Here is an 18,292-nt window from a genome sequence, read left to right as displayed (position 1 = left end):
TAATTTTTCGCAAATAATAAACAAATAACATAAAGCAACAGAAGCAAGTATACATAACATGTATACACAAACATTTACACTAACTGTTCTGTTATCCTCGCGGGCTCTAGTTACCGTACCTCGTACGAACTGGCCTCGCGGTATTATATACATCAGTTAGTGTATCCAACATATCACTGGCACCTAGTGCCATGCACCACATATAAAACACGTAGCCTACAAAACATCTAAACTGGACAGCAAGTAATATGTACACTCAATGTGTACTGCTGTCTAGGCTACGACTCTGTCAACGCGGGACCACTACTGCAGCATTCACAGAAGTCAGATACTAAACATATACAACTGACTTCTGGACTTCAAAATTGGCCTCTAGCTAGGTCCACATACTAAGTACCTGAAAACATCAAAGGTGAGGGGTCAGTATTTGGGAAAATACTGAGTGAGGTTGCATTTTACTAACGGTATTAATTTAAAAACATAGCATCGCATCTCAAGAAAACAATAATATAAAACATATAAACATGTATTCGATCCGTGTGAAACTAATATCCTAGCATGTGACACATCTCTCGAATAATCATATATCATTCAACCCAATCGTAAATATCAATTGCGAGTCCAACTCGCTGGTGGCCCAGCCACTCGATACGGGGACTTCCAGGCTACACCGTAGCCGAGTTCACTCTGCGTATCGAAATCATAACCCAATCGTAAATATCATATTCATCAACAGCTCCCAGCTGTGTCAAGTCATTTCTCAATGCAAACATACTAGACTGACTCGATACTGGTGATCACACAGCCTATTGACACCCAATAGGTAGCTAGTTTCTTCGGATCGCATACTAGTTCTCGTATATACATTTGATAGAAACATATAATATTTAATCAAATCATCTAACATGCGATGCGTAAAAACAGTATACATATCAATATAAAATAACTTTATATGTATAATACACGAAAGTAAAGAGCAACTCACAGTGACCGCAATCCAATCACAAATATGGTCGATGAAATGATATGCCCTTGCTATCCCACGTCTACTGACCTCTCTGCTCTGACACGTCTGATAAATAATTAATGTTTAATGATTAGACGTGAATCTCGTATTCCTATACGTATAATGCTTTTAAATTTTAAGGTTTAGTTTCATTTCGATGAAGTTTTAAGGAGTTTTCAGGACAGTGCGCAGGTGCTGCCTGCACACTGACACTGTTTAGTAAAACGACGATCTCTCCCAATTGAACCGTCGGATCGAGCTGAAATTTGACAGACGCGTTCCTAAGAGGCAAATCTATAAACTGACCGTTGGGATTTTGAATCTGCCAAGTTTAGGGTAGTGCGCGAACGCACACAGTGAGTGTGCGAACGCACACCCTAAAACTTAGGGAGTGTGCGAACGCACACTCAATGTGTGCGAACGCACACTCATGACAGCCCCCCGGAAAGTCGTTTTCCGGGGCTTTTCAGCTATCCCGAAGTTCTATACATCCAACTATACAAAACCCGCATCTCGGTTTTCATTAAAACGCTATAATAACTTCAAAAACGTCAAATTCAATCCAAACAAAATCCTAACTCAAAACAGCCCTTAAACTCATCATTTTCAAGCTAAAAACCGACCTATTACCTTGATTTGATGCTTAGGGTTGATAGAGGCTTCGATTCTGAAGAAATCGCCGCGAAAATCACCCGAATCGGACGTCGAACGGCGAAACGGCGGCGAAACGACGGTATCGTCGATATTTTCCTCCATTTCTCTCGATCCTTCTGCTCCCTCTCTGATTCATATCTTTCTTTCTTATATCATTTGGCTAAAGTGCCATTTTAGTCCTTGTCCTTTTTGTTTCTTACCATTTATCGTTTAAACTTTTCTTTTATACGATTTAGTCCATAACTAAATCGATAAATCCTTTTATTATAACTTATACGTATTATTTATATCCAATAAATAATACGAAACCCGATATTAATACTTTCCCGTCAAAATTCAATATTTCTATTTCCTACACAATGTGGCTAAATTACCACTTTGGTCCCTGTACTTTATTTTGGACTTTTCTTGACATTTTTCCTTTCAATTCCAATTCTAAATTTAGAATTGAAATATAACCTTAAATTTTCTCATAGTTAATTTCTCAAAACCGACCTACTTGAAACTTATTTACTTTATCTTTTTTCAGAAATTCTTCTGATATCACCATTCTGGCGAATCAAAACTGGACACGTGGTCCAATTAGCTAATTAAGTATTTTGGGTTATTACATTCTTCCCCCCTTATAAAAATTCGTCCTCGAATTTTCATAAATTTTGTTGGGATCTTAACTTATCCTTACAGTTTCCTTGACGTCCATTAATACGTTTTGATCACAGCTTTTCCTTTTATTTAACTTTAGTTTTCCATGCACAGCTATAACTTCATACTTGTTGCTAATCGATTGTCTATTCAACTCTTGATAGTTGCTTGCTGTTAAATCGTTGAGAATTCTCTTACTGGTACCTTCGTCTCATCTGTTATCTTTTCCGAGATAGAATGGTTCTTGGACGTATTCTTGATGTCATATTCCTTACATCATTGCCACCTAGTTGTCACTAATCATAATCTAATGTTTTCTCGTTTCATCATTTCATTCTTAGTAGCCATAGGGTTGCTACTCGTTTCCTTTATATGTGAATGGTCACGACGTGCCAATTTCATCTTAATGACGTACTTACCTTATTCATACTCCCTATGAGTATTTTCTCTTGTAATCATAATTTGCAATTATGATCTTTACTATCGTCTGTAGTTGTCACTTTCCTTTCCTAGCGGGTCCTCGTCATTTCTTACTCCTTTCTATCATTATCTGGCACTTCATTCCTAATCAACCAATCTCTTTCATCTTGCTCCAAGTCTAACACATTCACTTGTTTCTTAACGTAGTTGAGCCTACTACATCTTTTACTATCTTCAATCTCTTTTTCCCTTGCTCTTTTTAAACTATCGTGAACTTCACGTTGTTCTGTTGGTCGTGATCCTTCGTCCTTTACCATTGTCTTAAACGTTTCCTTTCACATTACTTTCGGTTATATAGCTTATACAGTTGTCCTTGTTTACTAGTACTACTCGTATTCTTATCCTCTTCACTTCCCTCTAGTTGCTTCTTTGAGGTTCGCCTCGAATCTCTTATTGACTTTTCCGCTTACGATGTTCTTCCTTTAAATCACCTTAATCTCTGACTGATTCAACAGACCTTTAATATTTTATATACTTTTGTACTCAAATTTCTTATTGACTTATTAGTCAAAGCTGTTTTTCCTTTACGTCACAATTCCTTATCCATGATGACCTCATAATAATCTCACACGTTTCTTTAATATTTAAATTTCTTAAGAATCCTTCTTACTGTATAATCAATTTCCTCTTTTATCTTACACTTCAGTTTCTTACTTTCAATTAACTCTACGACTTTACTTTTGCTCGTTAAGATTCTATCTTAATATTGATTATAACCGTTCCTCAGCTTATCTTATTTTGTCCTTCATCTCCTTCTTGAAGTGTTTTTCGACTATTCTTAACATTTTAGATTGCACTTGACTTTGTAACTCCCAAAATTAGGGAATAGTTTCGATTCTTGTTGTCCTACATTCCTTATGCTTCCTTAGCACTTATAACGCGATTCTAATTGTCTTTTAAACAACTTGATCTCTTTATACTAATACCGACTTTTGTCTTGTCTCTTACTTGTTATACCCTTTCTCGTTCTTATGACATTGTGGCTCCTTAGATACAATTCACTCCTATCTATCCAATAGCGATGAAGTATCATCTCATCCTTTGCTTACTGTATTCGCTACGTCTTTCCTTCGTTTATAATAGCTCAATTAATGCTGTTCCACTCTGATAATCTTTCTGACGTATCTCTAGAACTTTCCACTTCTCTATTCATCTTACTAAATCTTAAGGGTATATGAGTCCCTTCATTATACTTTCTTTCATCTTATCCATTATTCTTATATTTACTGACATGTATACCTATACGTGTGCTTTTGTCCTTATACTAGAGTTTCATAACTTAACTCTTCTCTTTTCTGTTAACACAACTTATAACTCTTAATGCTGATATTAGTGACTTCACCTAATATCAGTCAATTAGCATCACTTATCTTTTTGAACTATCTACTTTCAAACTTTCACGTCTTACAAGATTATCTTCTTCGTCGTTTCGTATTCCTTCTCCTTCTACTTTTATATCTTCAAACACTGATATTGATAAGGTTATATATCCTTAAAATATCACTTGATGTTCATCATTCATATTATCGTCTTTTATACTTTTAATTTCCCTCCTCCGATATGACTCACGATCGCAGTATTACTTATCTCAACATAATGATATTCATTATATTCTTCATTCTTGCATTTTCGTTGTATTTCTTTCGTTTAATATGACTCTCTGTCATTTCATCCTTTACTTTATCATAAGGATAATTACTATATCCTTAAATATTGCCAGCGCATTGCATCTTGACTGCGTTCGCTCTCCGGCAATAACTCCTCGTTCACATTTCACTGTAGCTCCCTTAACATTATTGCAATTATCATTAACAGGGCTTTATTCTGTTATTGAGATTTGCTTTTAAATTTTATTCTTATTTACTAAGAACATTTTATTATCCGTCGCAGAGTTTCACATCTGAGTTCACTTACTAATAAAAGATTTCAAAACATCTTTTGGCTGGCCAGCTCTTTTAAATCACTTTTCATAAATCGTTTGAAATCATTAGTACAATTGTAGCTCAGAGTGATGACACCTCTCATCACCAAAGAGTTGCTCAAAATCGCATTTTTCTTTATCATTGTAAAGATATGATGCATGATCTACATTTCGAAAATCATTTTCTTATGTATTCCTATCGTGATTATGCAATGTCATATGCGATGTCTGAGCACAATCGTACTTTGAAAAATCTTAAGAATTCTTCATACTTTTCATAAAACATAAGTTTACTCCAGGTTGTACACTCTGCGACTATTAACGGCTTTCTTTATTATTATTGGGTACATTTCAAATTTTTGTATTGCTGTCACCTTCTGTCATTTTCCTGACTATTCTCCTATCACATCAATTCTTTCTCCATATCTCCGATAACTTAATTTAATTCAACATTTTCTACTGCTGTAATCACCACAACCACTTCTTTAACACTCTGTACCATGTCATGTCCTGTACAAACGCAGGTACCGATGTTTCATATCGATTCCCTGTTGGTAACCCATCTCTTTCTTCACAACTTCTAGAACGTAATACAGGAATTACGTTCGCGATAAATGTATTATTTATCGTTTATTATATTATTGTTTTTGTAAATTATGTTTATATATTCATTTTTTTTAAGCACGTGTTTGTCAATATCGCTTCCTATAGGCCCTACCTATCTGAGGTATTATCCTATAGGTACATTCTACTCGTTATGCTCTATCATGCATGCAGTAAACATATACACAACAATGCAACATATAAACACAAATACTCAAAGCATATTAATCATTTATACCTAAGGGTGCCTGATGTGGAACGCTAGGTTTCCTAATAACTATTCCAGTGTGTCGACCCTTAACTCTTCTACTGGAGTTGACTCCGCCTCTATGCACGGAGTGGGGGTTAGTCCTAATACCAGAGGATTGACAAGTATAATCTGGATAGAACGTACATCTGAAAAAGTAGGGTCGAACAGGATTGCCATCCCACTCGTGGTCAGCCTCGATCTTACGGGCCATCATAGTGAGCGTTCCAAAGTGTTCGTGAACATACTCGTATAGCTCATCAAACTCTGGTCCTAATCTTCTGACATATCTACGATTAATTGTCTCATTATCTTTATCTAGATTTGGGACTCCCTCGACCATACGTAAAAAGTCAGTGGAACACAGTCCCACTGGTAGTATTCCTCCAGAAAAGGAGCGCATTTGTCTCCTAACCTGATTCAAAACCCCTTGTGCCTGGCCATTTACTAGCCCTCCATCTTCTCTCAAATTGCGGTACCTCCGCACATTGGACCGGAAATGTTTACTTCGGTACTCCTCGACGTCTGACTTACCTGATAACTCTTCTTCTTCAAAGTCCTCTTCTTGATGAACTTATTCTGATTCTTCCTCACTTTCTTCATTGTACTCCATTTCAAGCAAGTGAGTTCTACCTCTAACCCTAAAAGAACTATCAATTTCTGATACTGACATGAAACCATTCTGATATATCTCAGGTGATCTCCTAGCATCTGAGTGTAATCCATTCTGGTGGACTTCAGATGGTCCGCCTATTTCGTTGTGAAATCCATTTTGACAGATAGGAGGTGCTTCCTCCCATTCCTCTGCAGCATGTGACTGAGCTCCGTTCTGCCCAGACATGCTAAAAAGAAACAACTCCAATGCCAGCGACCATCTGAGCCCTCTTTTTCCTTACTTAACTTCAATATCATCTCGTAAGGCATCACAAACATTAAATTCAAATCAATCTATACGTAATTCGCAAATACGTAATCACTGAATATCCCTTACACAAGTAATAAACACTTAGTTGCCTTATCCGCTCATATACACAAATATTCATCACTTCTCCATTTAACCATCTCGGTTCGCACGCTTTATGGAACTTACTAATAATGCACACATCAATCAAATGCAAACAACTAAGGTTTGACTCTCTTGCTGCAGTAGTTCCTAGGTTTACTTACTGACAGAGTTTCACAATTCAGACAGACATCCAAAACAAACTAGCAGTGGTAACTGGACCAACTGCTCTCAAACAATCATCAAAACAAACTTGCAGTGGTAACTGGACCAACTGCTCTGATACCACAATTGTCACGACCCAAAATATTAAGCCGCAACCGGCGCTAGGGAACGGGAGTGGTAGCTCCGGAACCCGTAGCAAGCCTTAAATCACTATTAATTTTTCGCAAATAATAAACAAATAACATAAAGCAACAGAAGCAAGTATACATAACATGTATACACAAACATTTACACTAACTGTTCTGTTATCCTCGCGGGCTCTAGTTACCGTACCTCGTACGAACTGGCCTCGCGGTATTATATACATCAGTTAGTGTATCCAACATATCACTGGCACCTAGTGCCATGCACCACATATAAAACACGTAGCCTACAAAACATCTAAACTGGACAGCAAGTAATATGTACACTCAATGTGTACTGCTGTCTAGGCTACGACTCTGTCAACGCGGGACCACTACTGCAGCATTCACAGAAGTCAGATACTAAACATATACAACTGACTTCTGGACTTCAAAATTGGCCTCTAGCTAGGTCCACATACTAAGTACCTGAAAACATCAAAGGTGAGGGGTCAGTATTTGGGAAAATACTGAGTGAGGTTGCATTTTACTAACGGTATTAATTTAAAAACATAGCATCGCATCTCAAGAAAACAATAATATAAAACATATAAACATGTATTCGATCCGTGTGAAACTAATATCCTAGCATGTGACACATCTCTCGAATAATCATATATCATTCAACCCAATCGTAAATATCAATTGCGAGTCCAACTCGCTGGTGGCCCAGCCACTCGATACGGGGACTTCCAGGCTACACCGTAGCCGAGTTCACTCTGCGTATCGAAATCATAACCCAATCGTAAATATCATATTCATCAACAGCTCCCAGCTGTGTCAAGTCATTTCTCAATGCAAACATACTAGACTGACTCGATACTGGTGATCACACAGCCTATTGACACCCAATAGGTAGCTAGTTTCTTCGGATCGCATACTAGTTCTCGTATATACATTTGATAGAAACATATAATATTTAATCAAATCATCTAACATGCGATGCGTAAAAACAGTATACATATCAATATAAAATAACTTTATATGTATAATACACGAAAGTAAAGAGCAACTCACAGTGACCGCAATCCAATCACAAATATGGTCGATGAAATGATATGCCCTTGCTATCCCACGTCTACTGACCTCTCTGCTCTGACACGTCTGATAAATAATTAATGTTTAATGATTAGACGTGAATCTCGTATTCCTATACGTATAATGCTTTTAAATTTTAAGGTTTAGTTTCATTTCGATGAAGTTTTAAGGAGTTTTCAGGACAGTGCGCAGGTGCTGCCTGCACACTGACACTGTTTAGTAAAACGACGATCTCTCCCAATTGAACCGTCGGATCGAGCTGAAATTTGACAGACGCGTTCCTAAGAGGCAAATCTATAAACTGACCGTTGGGATTTTGAATCTGCCAAGTTTAGGGTAGTGCGCGAACGCACACAGTGAGTGTGCGAACGCACACCCTAAAACTTAGGGAGTGTGCGAACGCACACTCAATGTGTGCGAACGCACACTCATGACAGCCCCCCGGAAAGTCGTTTTCCGGGGCTTTTCAGCTATCCCGAAGTTCTATACATCCAACTATACAAAACCCGCATCTCGGTTTTCATTAAAACGCTATAATAACTTCAAAAACGTCAAATTCAATCCAAACAAAATCCTAACTCAAAACAGCCCTTAAACTCATCATTTTCAAGCTAAAAACCGACCTATTACCTTGATTTGATGCTTAGGGTTGATAGAGGCTTCGATTCTGAAGAAATCGCCGCGAAAATCACCCGAATCGGACGTCGAACGGCGAAACGGCGGCGAAACGACGGTATCGTCGATATTTTCCTCCATTTCTCTCGATCCTTCTGCTCCCTCTCTGATTCATATCTTTCTTTCTTATATCATTTGGCTAAAGTGCCATTTTAGTCCTTGTCCTTTTTGTTTCTTACCATTTATCGTTTAAACTTTTCTTTTATACGATTTAGTCCATAACTAAATCGATAAATCCTTTTATTATAACTTATACGTATTATTTATATCCAATAAATAATACGAAACCCGATATTAATACTTTCCCGTCAAAATTCAATATTTCTATTTCCGACACAATGTGGCTAAATTACCACTTTGGTCCCTGTACTTTATTTTGGACTTTTCTTGACATTTTTCCTTTCAATTCCAATTCTAAATTTAGAATTGAAATATAACCTTAAATTTTCTCATAGTTAATTTCTCAAAACCGACCTACTTGAAACTTATTTACTTTATCTTTTTTCAGAAATTCTTCTGATATCACCATTCTGGCGAATCAAAACTGGACACGTGGTCCAATTAGCTAATTAAGTATTTTGGGTTATTACACTGGCCCTACCCTAGCTTCGTCTATGTTAATAGATTTTTTTTTTCGTTATCATTATCACGTGAAAATAGATAAAATGAGTTTGGATTAATAGGTTAAGTTTTTAATTTAATAAATTTATGTACCTTTAAATTTTTATTTATTTGGTCTTTATATTCTTAAGTTTTTATTTGTTGGTCCCTCCTTATATCAGTCTCATGCGTGTTTTTGGTGAGTATAGTGTGAAAAATACTTGTGTAAGCCTAGTTCGCCACGTAGAATTGTGAACTATCCATTAAATACATGACATGTGGCATTATTAAATGTTGTATCCAATCAATAAAGTGCATTTAATTTTAATTAAAATATCATTAACTAATGTGATATTTATTGATTGGATACAACATTTAATAACACCATGTGTCATGTATTTAATGGATAGTTCACAATCTTACGTGACGGACTAGGTTCACTCAAGTATTTCTCGTATAGTGTACACACATTTTCCATTATAAAGAACCTAAAACTTCAAAATAATATAGGTAAACAAGTACTAAATAAGGACAAATTTTTAAAAAACTACCATATGAACAAAATAGTAAAAATACAGGGACCTCAAAAAGGACGGATTTGGCCATTATTTACTTTAAAGAAACACATATTCGATATTAACCGAGCAGACTCTCATTCTCTAATCATTTTTGTTGAAAAAAAATGAGAGCAGTAGTGATAACAACACCAGGTGCAGCAGAAGTTCTACAGTTACAAGAAGTAGAAGACCCACAATTTAAAGACGATGAGGTCTTGATCAAGGTTCACGCCACCGCCGTTAACCGCGCTGATACCATCCAAAGATTAGGCAAGTACCCACCTCCTAAGGGTGCCAGTCCCTACCCTGGTCTTGAATGTTCTGGCACCATTGAAGCTGTTGGGACACTTGTTTCTCGCTGGAAAGTTGGCGATCAGGTACTTTAATCATCCAACTTTCTTCAAATTCAGCAAATTTAGTTCATATAAGTAAATGGGCCAGTAAAAAGATTGAATCTTTAGTTCACACGGGTTTGGTCTGATGATTGCGGGTTAAACCCTGGCTATGCCCTTTCTTGTAATTGGAGTGGTTGCGACCAGGCTGTTGACCATTATAGTGCGGAATTGCCAGGTATATGGGCTTGTCGGCGGTCCATATCTGGGCTTCGGGTCAGGGAAGTGAGTCTTGTTACCCAAAAAGAAATTGAATCTTTATGATATTTAGTAAATAAGATTGAATTTGGACTTGAATTGACTTGCTTTTGCTTTATGTCAAGTTTGGTTAATGATTAGAAGGATTTGTTTTTGATATTATGTTTTTTAAGATTTTAGAGACACCTGATATTTCTGTTATGTGATGATTACTATAAATGATAAAGGTTATTGTTGTTGAGGCTGCTTTGAATTGTTATGCAGGTATGTGCACTTCTTAGTGGAGGAGGGTATGCGGAGAAAGTGGCGGTTCCGGCTGGACAGGTTCTTCCTGTTCCATCTGGTATTTCGCTTACGGATGCTACTGCTTTTCCTGAGGTTGCTTGTACTGTTTGGTCCACTGTTTTTATGATGAGTCGGCTGTCTGCTGGAGAATCATTTCTGGTAACTTCTGATCTATCTTTATCTTGAAATGTGTGCTGGTGCAGTGAAATATATGTTAATGTTTGTTAGTGTCTCTAACTCTAACCTTAATTAGATTCTTAGGTTGTGTTATGTAGTTTATTAGATAGAAACTTTAGTTATGTCCATTTCCGCCTGAAGTCTTTAACGTGCGGCAGGCACATTGCTTGAGCTAATGCTTATTTAAATTATAGATTCATGGGGGTTCTAGTGGGATTGGCACTTTTGCAATTCAGATAGCCAAATACCGTGGTGTTAAAGTGTTTGTCACAGCAGGTTTGACTGCAATTTTTATCCGGTTCCTTTTTTTTCATCAAAATGTGTCAAACTAGTGTTCATGTTTTTTATTTGTTAATCACAAGGGAGTGAGGAAAAAGTAGCTGCTTGTAAGGAGCTGGGTGCCGATGTAGGCATCAATTACAAGACTGAGGACTTTGTTGCACGGGTAAAGGAGGAAACTGGTGGCAAAGGTATGGTTGTAATCATTGTACACAATCGACAAATAGCCTTGCTAAATAAAAGCTTGAGATTTATTTCTTCTTTTCTTAAAGCTGGTTTTTCTTTAATGACAGGTGTTGATGTCATTTTGGATTGTATTGGTGCACCTTACCTTCAGAGAAATCTGGACAGCTTAAATGTTGGTGGGAGGCTTTTTATCATTGGCTTCATGGGTGGAACTGTAACAGAAGTAAATCTGGCTTCATTGTTGGCAAAGCGCCTTACGGTGCAAGGTATTACCAAAGTCCTTTATTCATTATGGGTCTTTGTTCTGTAGACTTTGAGTGGCAAGGTCACAAATGAATTTGTCATCTAAGATGTATGCTTCAGTGGATGAGTTTTGTATTGCATATTAGTCCCGTTTTCCTTGAATTCATTACATTTCCTTCTTCCCGTCCAAGATTTTGCATTCACATTCATACGGGTTAATACAATCTGCAATTTAACGGGCAAATTTGAGCAGGGTTCTGAATTCTAATAATCCTTTTTGGCTTTCTAATCTTGTCATAAACGGGTTAACCCATTTATGACACAGACATGTTTATATCAAACTCAAACCGCTTAGCTTTGTGTAGTGTTGTTTCATTTAATCGCATCGTGTCTCAAATTACCAGGTTTAGCGTCATGCCATATAATGTTGTACATTTTGCTGTTCTAGTAAATTAAGATTATGTTCACTGGAGTGGCGTGTCATGTAATGGAAGCTCGTGTCATTTAATCCTATCTCGTGTCATTTAATCGTATCGTGTCTAAAATTATATAATGTTGTACATTTTTCTTTTCTGGTAAATTAACATTTTGTTCAGTGAAAGAAAAAGTATATTCTGTTAAATTTCGCTACCATCTACCAATTATGCACAAATTACAAAAACAACTATACTTTCCATGGCAAGAATGATTAGATAAGTTTCATTTTAAAAAGTCCTAGTGGTGTCCTTATATTATATGTTTCTTTGGCTTTAGTTGATGAGTTATTGTTCTGTGCTTCAAAATGCAAGATAGATTTAATAAAGAGTTATTCTGCATTGGAACGTAACAATAATATGCTTGTTGTGTATGATTGTATTTTCTAGCGGCTGGCTTGAGAACTAGAAGTACAGAAAACAAAGGAGAAATTGTGAACGAGGTGGAGAAGAATGTATGGCCTGCAATCCTTGAAGGAAAGGTGAAGCCTGTGGTTTACAGAGCTTTTCCATTATCCGAAGCAGCAGAAGCTCACCGGCTCATAGAAAGTAGTCAGCACATCGGCAAGATCTTGCTACTCACATGATGCCATGGATGGTTAAGCGGCTTTTTAGCCGGTAATGACATTGATAGTGATGTGTTCTGAATGTACGAATGGAGCACTTATTCCGAACTTCTTTCTAAGTGTTCTTGTAATTAAGGAATAAACTGTAATCAAGAAATGACTAATAGATTTAAATTTCGACATGGTACAGAAATTCATGAGTGCTAAACATATAATCCTCAGAATTACTCGCTGCAAAGAGCTTCAACTGCAAATTTTTTAAGAAATCCAGGGCAAGGGTCACCAAGGTTGGCTGCTGATATGGATATTGAACAAACTTCCTGACCAATGCAAGCCTGTAAATTCATGAAAAGGGGTTTTTCATTAATGATTTTGGATCTCACGAACCGAACTGAGTACCTAATTTGAAAATATTAGTTGGGTTTTAATGTTTTTTGGACCGAATTGTACTAATACATAGTAATTGAAAATTAAAGAGGTTTTTGTATCTCGAATATCCAAAATTCTAAATTGTTTTGTTCCGAAATTTTGTAATCCTTATAATATCATATACTAAATGTCAATTTCATATTTTAAAATTTTAAATTTAACTTTTTTTTTGTTATGAGGAGATGTATAAAGTTCTGAAACACTTGTCTTACCTTTTGAACAATGTCTAACATATCAGCATGACAATATCCTGGACTGAATGTGCCACAGTTTCCAGCAGGAGTGCCGAAGCTAGCGAACTTAACAGACGTAATCTTCCATCCTTGTTCGCAGCTAAGCCGAACTTCAGGGCTCAGCGACTTGAATTCCAAGTTGGGTTTCCAAGAGTCAGCTGGTGGGGGATCATCCTCTGATACAATCGAACATATTTCTTGTCCAGTTCGTGTTGATGCAGAAATGGTTGAAGGGTTACCCCCAAGCTCTTCATGTAGAACTAGTAGGTTTTCACCGGGATGAACCCAAGTCCGTGGGATATGATACCTGGAAATTGTTCCTTCTCCATAAGTGAATGCAGAAAATGCGATAATAATCATAAGTAACAGTTTATATTTGTCGCATTTCTTACAGTGATTGAGCAGGCTGACCGCATTTTTTTAAACATTTGAATGGATCATAAGTTCCTCTATAATCACAATTATCAGTGCAACCTTTTGACGGTGAGAGGTATGCACTCCAATATCGTCCTATGCTCTGCCCATTGACCCAAGCCTGACCCTTCCCCATGCCTGCAAGATTTAAAGCTATAGGACCCTTCCCTTCAGGAGCAACAAAAGTACCCTGATAAAAACATAACATCAAAACCGGAATGAAGAATTCAAGAGTAGTGCATCAGAATCCCGTAAAAGTAAACAAGAGTGATCTGACTACGAATAAATATCATCAGCACTCTACTAAAGCAGCTACGTAGAGTCTATATTGCACAAAAACAGAAATGTTAGAACAGAATGAACTATTTACCTTGTACCATATCAAGCTCTTATTTACAGGTAGAGAAGTCCCCCGAGTCCAGAGTGAACTATTTGCCAGATCGGCCCTATCCAGTCCAAGGTATTCTCCTTCAAGACCTACCTGAAAGAGAGGAAAATGTCTAAGTAATGTGATGTTCAGATCGCAAAGTGCTTACGTATAACAACATCCCAACCTGATAGGTCCATTTTTCATAAGATAGATCCATCTTTACATCACTTTGACCAAGAAGCACAACGGAATAAATTCCAGCTCCTTGAATATCAAACCATGGTCCATAGTTCTGAAATGCATAGACAAAATTATTAGAAACGTAATGGTTCTGATACATCAGTATAACGAGCTCCAGAAAGAAATTTTTACTGACTAACCTGTACACCAATCATCATGCTTAGAATGTCTAATGTATTATTTCCTTCATTAAGATTAATCTTCTCAGTGAGTGAAAAGCTTGCATCATCATGATTGCCGTATCCAAATGCTGCAGAATATCGAATGTGATGTTCATCATTTATCAGTCCATAAAGGATATAAAATTTAGTTGCAGCAACTATAAAATTCCGATCCAAACTGCATAAAAAGGTTAAAAAACTTCAAGTCCCATCAGAAAGTAAACTACTTGCCTACAAGTCTTTTGTTTACAAACACTAGTGCTGCATGCCCCAAACTCTCAATATTTAGAGTGACATCTTTCTCTTGATGATTCACATTAATGCTGCAAATCAGGCGATCCAAACCCAAAATGAAAAACGGAAAATGGAAAAATAAATCAGCAAAGTTCATGCAAAATGAGATAACTAAGAAAAGGAAGACATGATGATCATGAAAGTACAATACCTGGTTGAGTACCATAGGAAATCACTAGTATCTTTTGTCGACTGAATCTGTTCTAGTAGACCTGGAGCTGTAAATGAATTGTTACCCCAAATCCCCACTTCTTCTTTATACCAACTCCACATGGTTTGTTTCAATGAGATCTCATTTAAAGAAGATGAGTGAGCGAAAGATCCGTCGCCAAGATGTCTTGGCGAAACAACCTTCAAAATGAAGAATGATACATCTAAACAATTCAATAAAGCTGGCAATTTACAGTTTCAAATCCTATGAGTGAAATTGTGAAGAGAAGGCGATTATACGCTAAAAGAATTTAAAATTTCATAAACAACAGAATGTGTGTACCTTGGCTGAGTTAAAAATAACATTCTTACAATCTGGAAGTATGCTAACAGACCAAGCAGGAAGAAAGTACAAATTTCCGTGGAAAGTAACAGTTGCGTCCGAACTATTGTCATAATTAGCAAGAAAAGCTGCACAATTATTGGAAGACTTATAGTAGACATGTGCCTGAAAAGAGCAGTCAGAAGGAGTAATATATAACTGCGGTATAGATGGAGATGTAAATTTGTCGAAACATCTAATGTACCTCTAAGTTATTGCCAAGCTGCTGATGAATTGGATCTGAGCTAAGCAAATATTCTTCACAATGCTTTATGGATTTGTGTAAATTGCGTAGGTGACCCCACTTCGGCTGTCTAATAAAGCCTGCACTTAAAACATTTCTCATGTGATTTTTTAGAATTTCAATTGCACCGAAGATCTCTATTTAGAAAGAACACGAAAAGGATGCAGCTCAACATAGGCAAGACTGAGGCATTCAGATTTGGAAGTTTACCATACTCATCGATTGGAGCATCATAATCATAGCTTGTTGCAACCAAAGGGCCTCCAGCTGTTTTGCCAAAGTTGGTTCCACCAAAATACTGCAAGTAAGAGTCAGCTTGATTTTTTTAGAAATGTAGAATGTTGGCTTTTTAATCTAAATGCTTATAAGGCAATATGCTAACAGCAACAAGAGTATAAACTTGCCATATAGTAGTTTTGAAAAGTACCGCCTGTTTGAAAAAAGCGAGCAACAGCAAACGCTAGGTCCTCGACAGGTCGGTATGGAACCGCATAACCGAATGCAAGAAACCTTCAACATCATCAAGAATACTCATTTTCTTGAACAAAAACTGTAATATAATACCACAGAACATTTACGTACAAGAGAAATGATTAGACAACAAAAAGATGTAACTGAATACCATCCACTATAGTTCTCAGTCCACATTTTTGGTTTGGAAGGAGAATTTGGAGTAAACCGATCACAGTAGAATCCGTTGCATGTATTTAACTGCAAGTAGCTTATCATTATAGAACACAAATGACACCTTTCAAGTCATAAGAAATAAAAGGAAATAAACTATTTTAATTTCCTCTCATTCTGTCAGCAGGAAACAGAATGAGTCCATCCATGTAAAGTTATACATACAATTGGATCAGGGGCGTCTTCTTGTGCGCACATCACCCACGGTACACTTGTATTCAGACCGACAGCAGTTTCTGCAGCCCATTTAACATACAACTCTCCAGCAATACCATATGACCCTTCAACATTTCCATATTCATTCTCAACCTGTGACAGGACATGAAGACTCATGAATTTTTCAATACTGAATCAGTACACTCAATGGCTAACTTTACATATGATGGAGATTAGATAGACAGCAGCTCAGAGATGAACTTTTGCACTCTCTTCTGAAAAATGAAATAATTTAAGGAACAAACTAAAGTAAGCAGTCACCTGAGCAAGAATGATTGGCCCTCCTTGTGATGCAAAGAGATTCTCTTCCTTCATCAAATTTACAATTTTTGTAAGAAAACGCTTCATTTGCTCCTGTAACGACACCAATGTAAATGAGATTATCTTACAGGAAAAGGATATATTCATTTGGCATAAGTAAGTTTTCTTTATGCACAATTAACTTGACAATGAATTCTGAAGGTAAAGAGTTCAAATATTCGCAGTGTCCAGGATCATAAGGCACCTTGAATGGTCCATTTGTCGTACGAAACTGAATTCCAGGAATGAAGTGTAACCAAAGTGGGAATCCCCTGTCGTAAGGCCACAAACTTCAAAAATCCTTTCGAATAAGGAAAACGAAATAACATTAAAAGAGTGTAATATTGCATAAGCAGAAACAGTAACCAGAACAGACCCGTAGTTCCATTCAGCACAGGCGTACGGCCCAATCCTCAAATGAACCAGAAGACCAGCTTCCTGAACTGTTTTCACAAACCTCACCAGGTCAAACCTGCCTTCAAAATAATACTACAAAACATCGAAAAGCAAACGAAAAATCAGAGTTGTTAACACTTAATCATCGAACATAACATTAATGTAACTAACAGAAAGAAAACCATCAAATTCATACATAAACTCAAAATGCTACCTGTCCTTTAACAGGTTCATGATAGTTCCAGAACACGTAAGTCTCAATTACGTCCAATCCCCCTTCTTTCGCCTTGCTAATAATGTCGGGCCACACCTGAAATTCCAAATCAAACCACGCATTGTAAATAACAAACTACACGAAAATGAATATAATTTCCGTAACTAAAGCCCACCTCAGGAGTGGTTCTAGGATAATGTATAGAACCGGATTGCAAAATCCTTCTCTTGCCATTTATAACCAATGCTCTATGGTCATAACTCACTGTGGAACACCCTGCCTTTACGAAACAAGTACATGTAATAATTGAAACAACCAGAAGAACCAATGCTAGAGAATTTTTACTTTCCATAGTGATAGTATCACAAAAACATGGAATATCAAAAGAACTAGACTTTGCTCATTAAAAAGACCAAAAGGCAGGAAATAAATTATCCACAACTAAATTATAATTCTTGGTTTTGTTCTTTTTCATTTGTTTGCGTATAAAACTAGGAATATGCAAATACATTTTCTCATGAATATAAATTCTTGGCAGTTTCTAAGATAATCCAAACTCTATGTATTCCATCCAATAATTTGGCTATGTAATGGTTGTTTTGTCATTTCACCAATTATTCTGAAATGGACAAAAGTTGCTTTTAACATAAATTGAACGAGACAACAAAACCGACGAGCTATAACTCAAATAGTATAAACACGATTCATAATTTTGTGTCTTTTGCTTTGGAGTTATTATGTGGAGGTTTAATTTCTCAAAAATGGATCAAATTATCTTTTGGCTGGTTATGGTGGTTTGCCTGTCCTATTGTCCTATTGTATGGTAGGAAATAAACTTTATGGGATTAGAATCTCATCATTTTTCAAAATTGAAATTTATCATAAGCATTTAAATTGGATAAAACAACTGTGCTTAGTTTCAAAATCAATTAGTAGTATATTACAAACAAATGATCTTTTTTCATTCCCCAGTTATCAGTTAGAGAATGGTGC

At 36.7% G+C, this 18,292-nt stretch overlaps 2 protein-coding genes across 2 annotated transcripts; one reads left to right on the top strand and one right to left on the bottom strand.

Moving 5' to 3' along the window:
* The first annotated feature begins 9,840 nt into the window (after positions 1–9,840).
* On the top strand, positions 9,841–12,754 carry LOC126676205 (uncharacterized). The gene is made up of 6 exons (XM_050370362.2): positions 9,841–10,150; positions 10,628–10,807; positions 11,020–11,101; positions 11,188–11,295; positions 11,398–11,556; positions 12,397–12,754. Exons 1-6 carry the CDS (start codon positions 9,899–9,901, stop codon positions 12,591–12,593), a joined length of 978 nt encoding a protein of 325 aa, XP_050226319.1. The 5' UTR covers positions 9,841–9,898; the 3' UTR covers positions 12,594–12,754.
* LOC126676195 (beta-galactosidase 8-like) lies at positions 12,704–17,964 on the bottom strand. Its single transcript, XM_050370352.2, has 19 exons — positions 17,475–17,964; positions 17,300–17,395; positions 17,066–17,178; positions 16,895–16,961; positions 16,651–16,743; positions 16,339–16,482; positions 16,112–16,200; positions 15,894–15,999; positions 15,700–15,787; positions 15,451–15,569; positions 15,207–15,371; positions 14,865–15,064; positions 14,651–14,742; positions 14,399–14,508; positions 14,203–14,310; positions 14,019–14,129; positions 13,627–13,838; positions 13,214–13,541; positions 12,704–12,907 (listed from the first exon to the last, which is right to left on the bottom strand). The coding sequence occupies exons 1-19, from the start codon at positions 17,649–17,651 to the stop codon at positions 12,797–12,799; spliced, it is 2,529 nt and encodes an 842-aa protein (XP_050226309.1). The 5' UTR covers positions 17,652–17,964; the 3' UTR covers positions 12,704–12,796.
* Positions 17,965–18,292: the final 328 nt, after the last annotated feature.

Source organism: Mercurialis annua, linkage group LG1-X (genome assembly GCF_937616625.2).
Source record: "Mercurialis annua linkage group LG1-X, ddMerAnnu1.2, whole genome shotgun sequence".
Classification (NCBI taxonomy): domain Eukaryota; kingdom Viridiplantae; phylum Streptophyta; class Magnoliopsida; order Malpighiales; family Euphorbiaceae; genus Mercurialis; species Mercurialis annua.
The sequence above is the reverse complement of the archived record's forward strand: the minus strand, read 5'-3'. Positions and strand labels throughout refer to the sequence as shown.

Coding starts and splice junctions, on each gene's coding strand:
- LOC126676195 (XM_050370352.2), bottom strand. CDS start 17,651: ATGGAAAGTAAAAATTCTCTAGCATTGGTTCTTCTGGTTGTTTCAATT. Junction 17,179..17,299: donor ATGAACCTGTTAAAGGACAG/GTAGCATTTTGA, acceptor GATGTTTTGTAG/TATTATTTTGAAGGCAGGTT. Junction 16,744..16,894: donor CGACAAATGGACCATTCAAG/GTGCCTTATGAT, acceptor GTGTCGTTACAG/GAGCAAATGAAGCGTTTTCT.
- LOC126676205 (XM_050370362.2), top strand. CDS start 9,899: ATGAGAGCAGTAGTGATAACAACACCAGGTGCAGCAGAAGTTCTACAG. Junction 10,808..11,019: donor CTGCTGGAGAATCATTTCTG/GTAACTTCTGAT, acceptor TTTAAATTATAG/ATTCATGGGGGTTCTAGTGG. Junction 11,557..12,396: donor AAAGCGCCTTACGGTGCAAG/GTATTACCAAAG, acceptor TGTATTTTCTAG/CGGCTGGCTTGAGAACTAGA.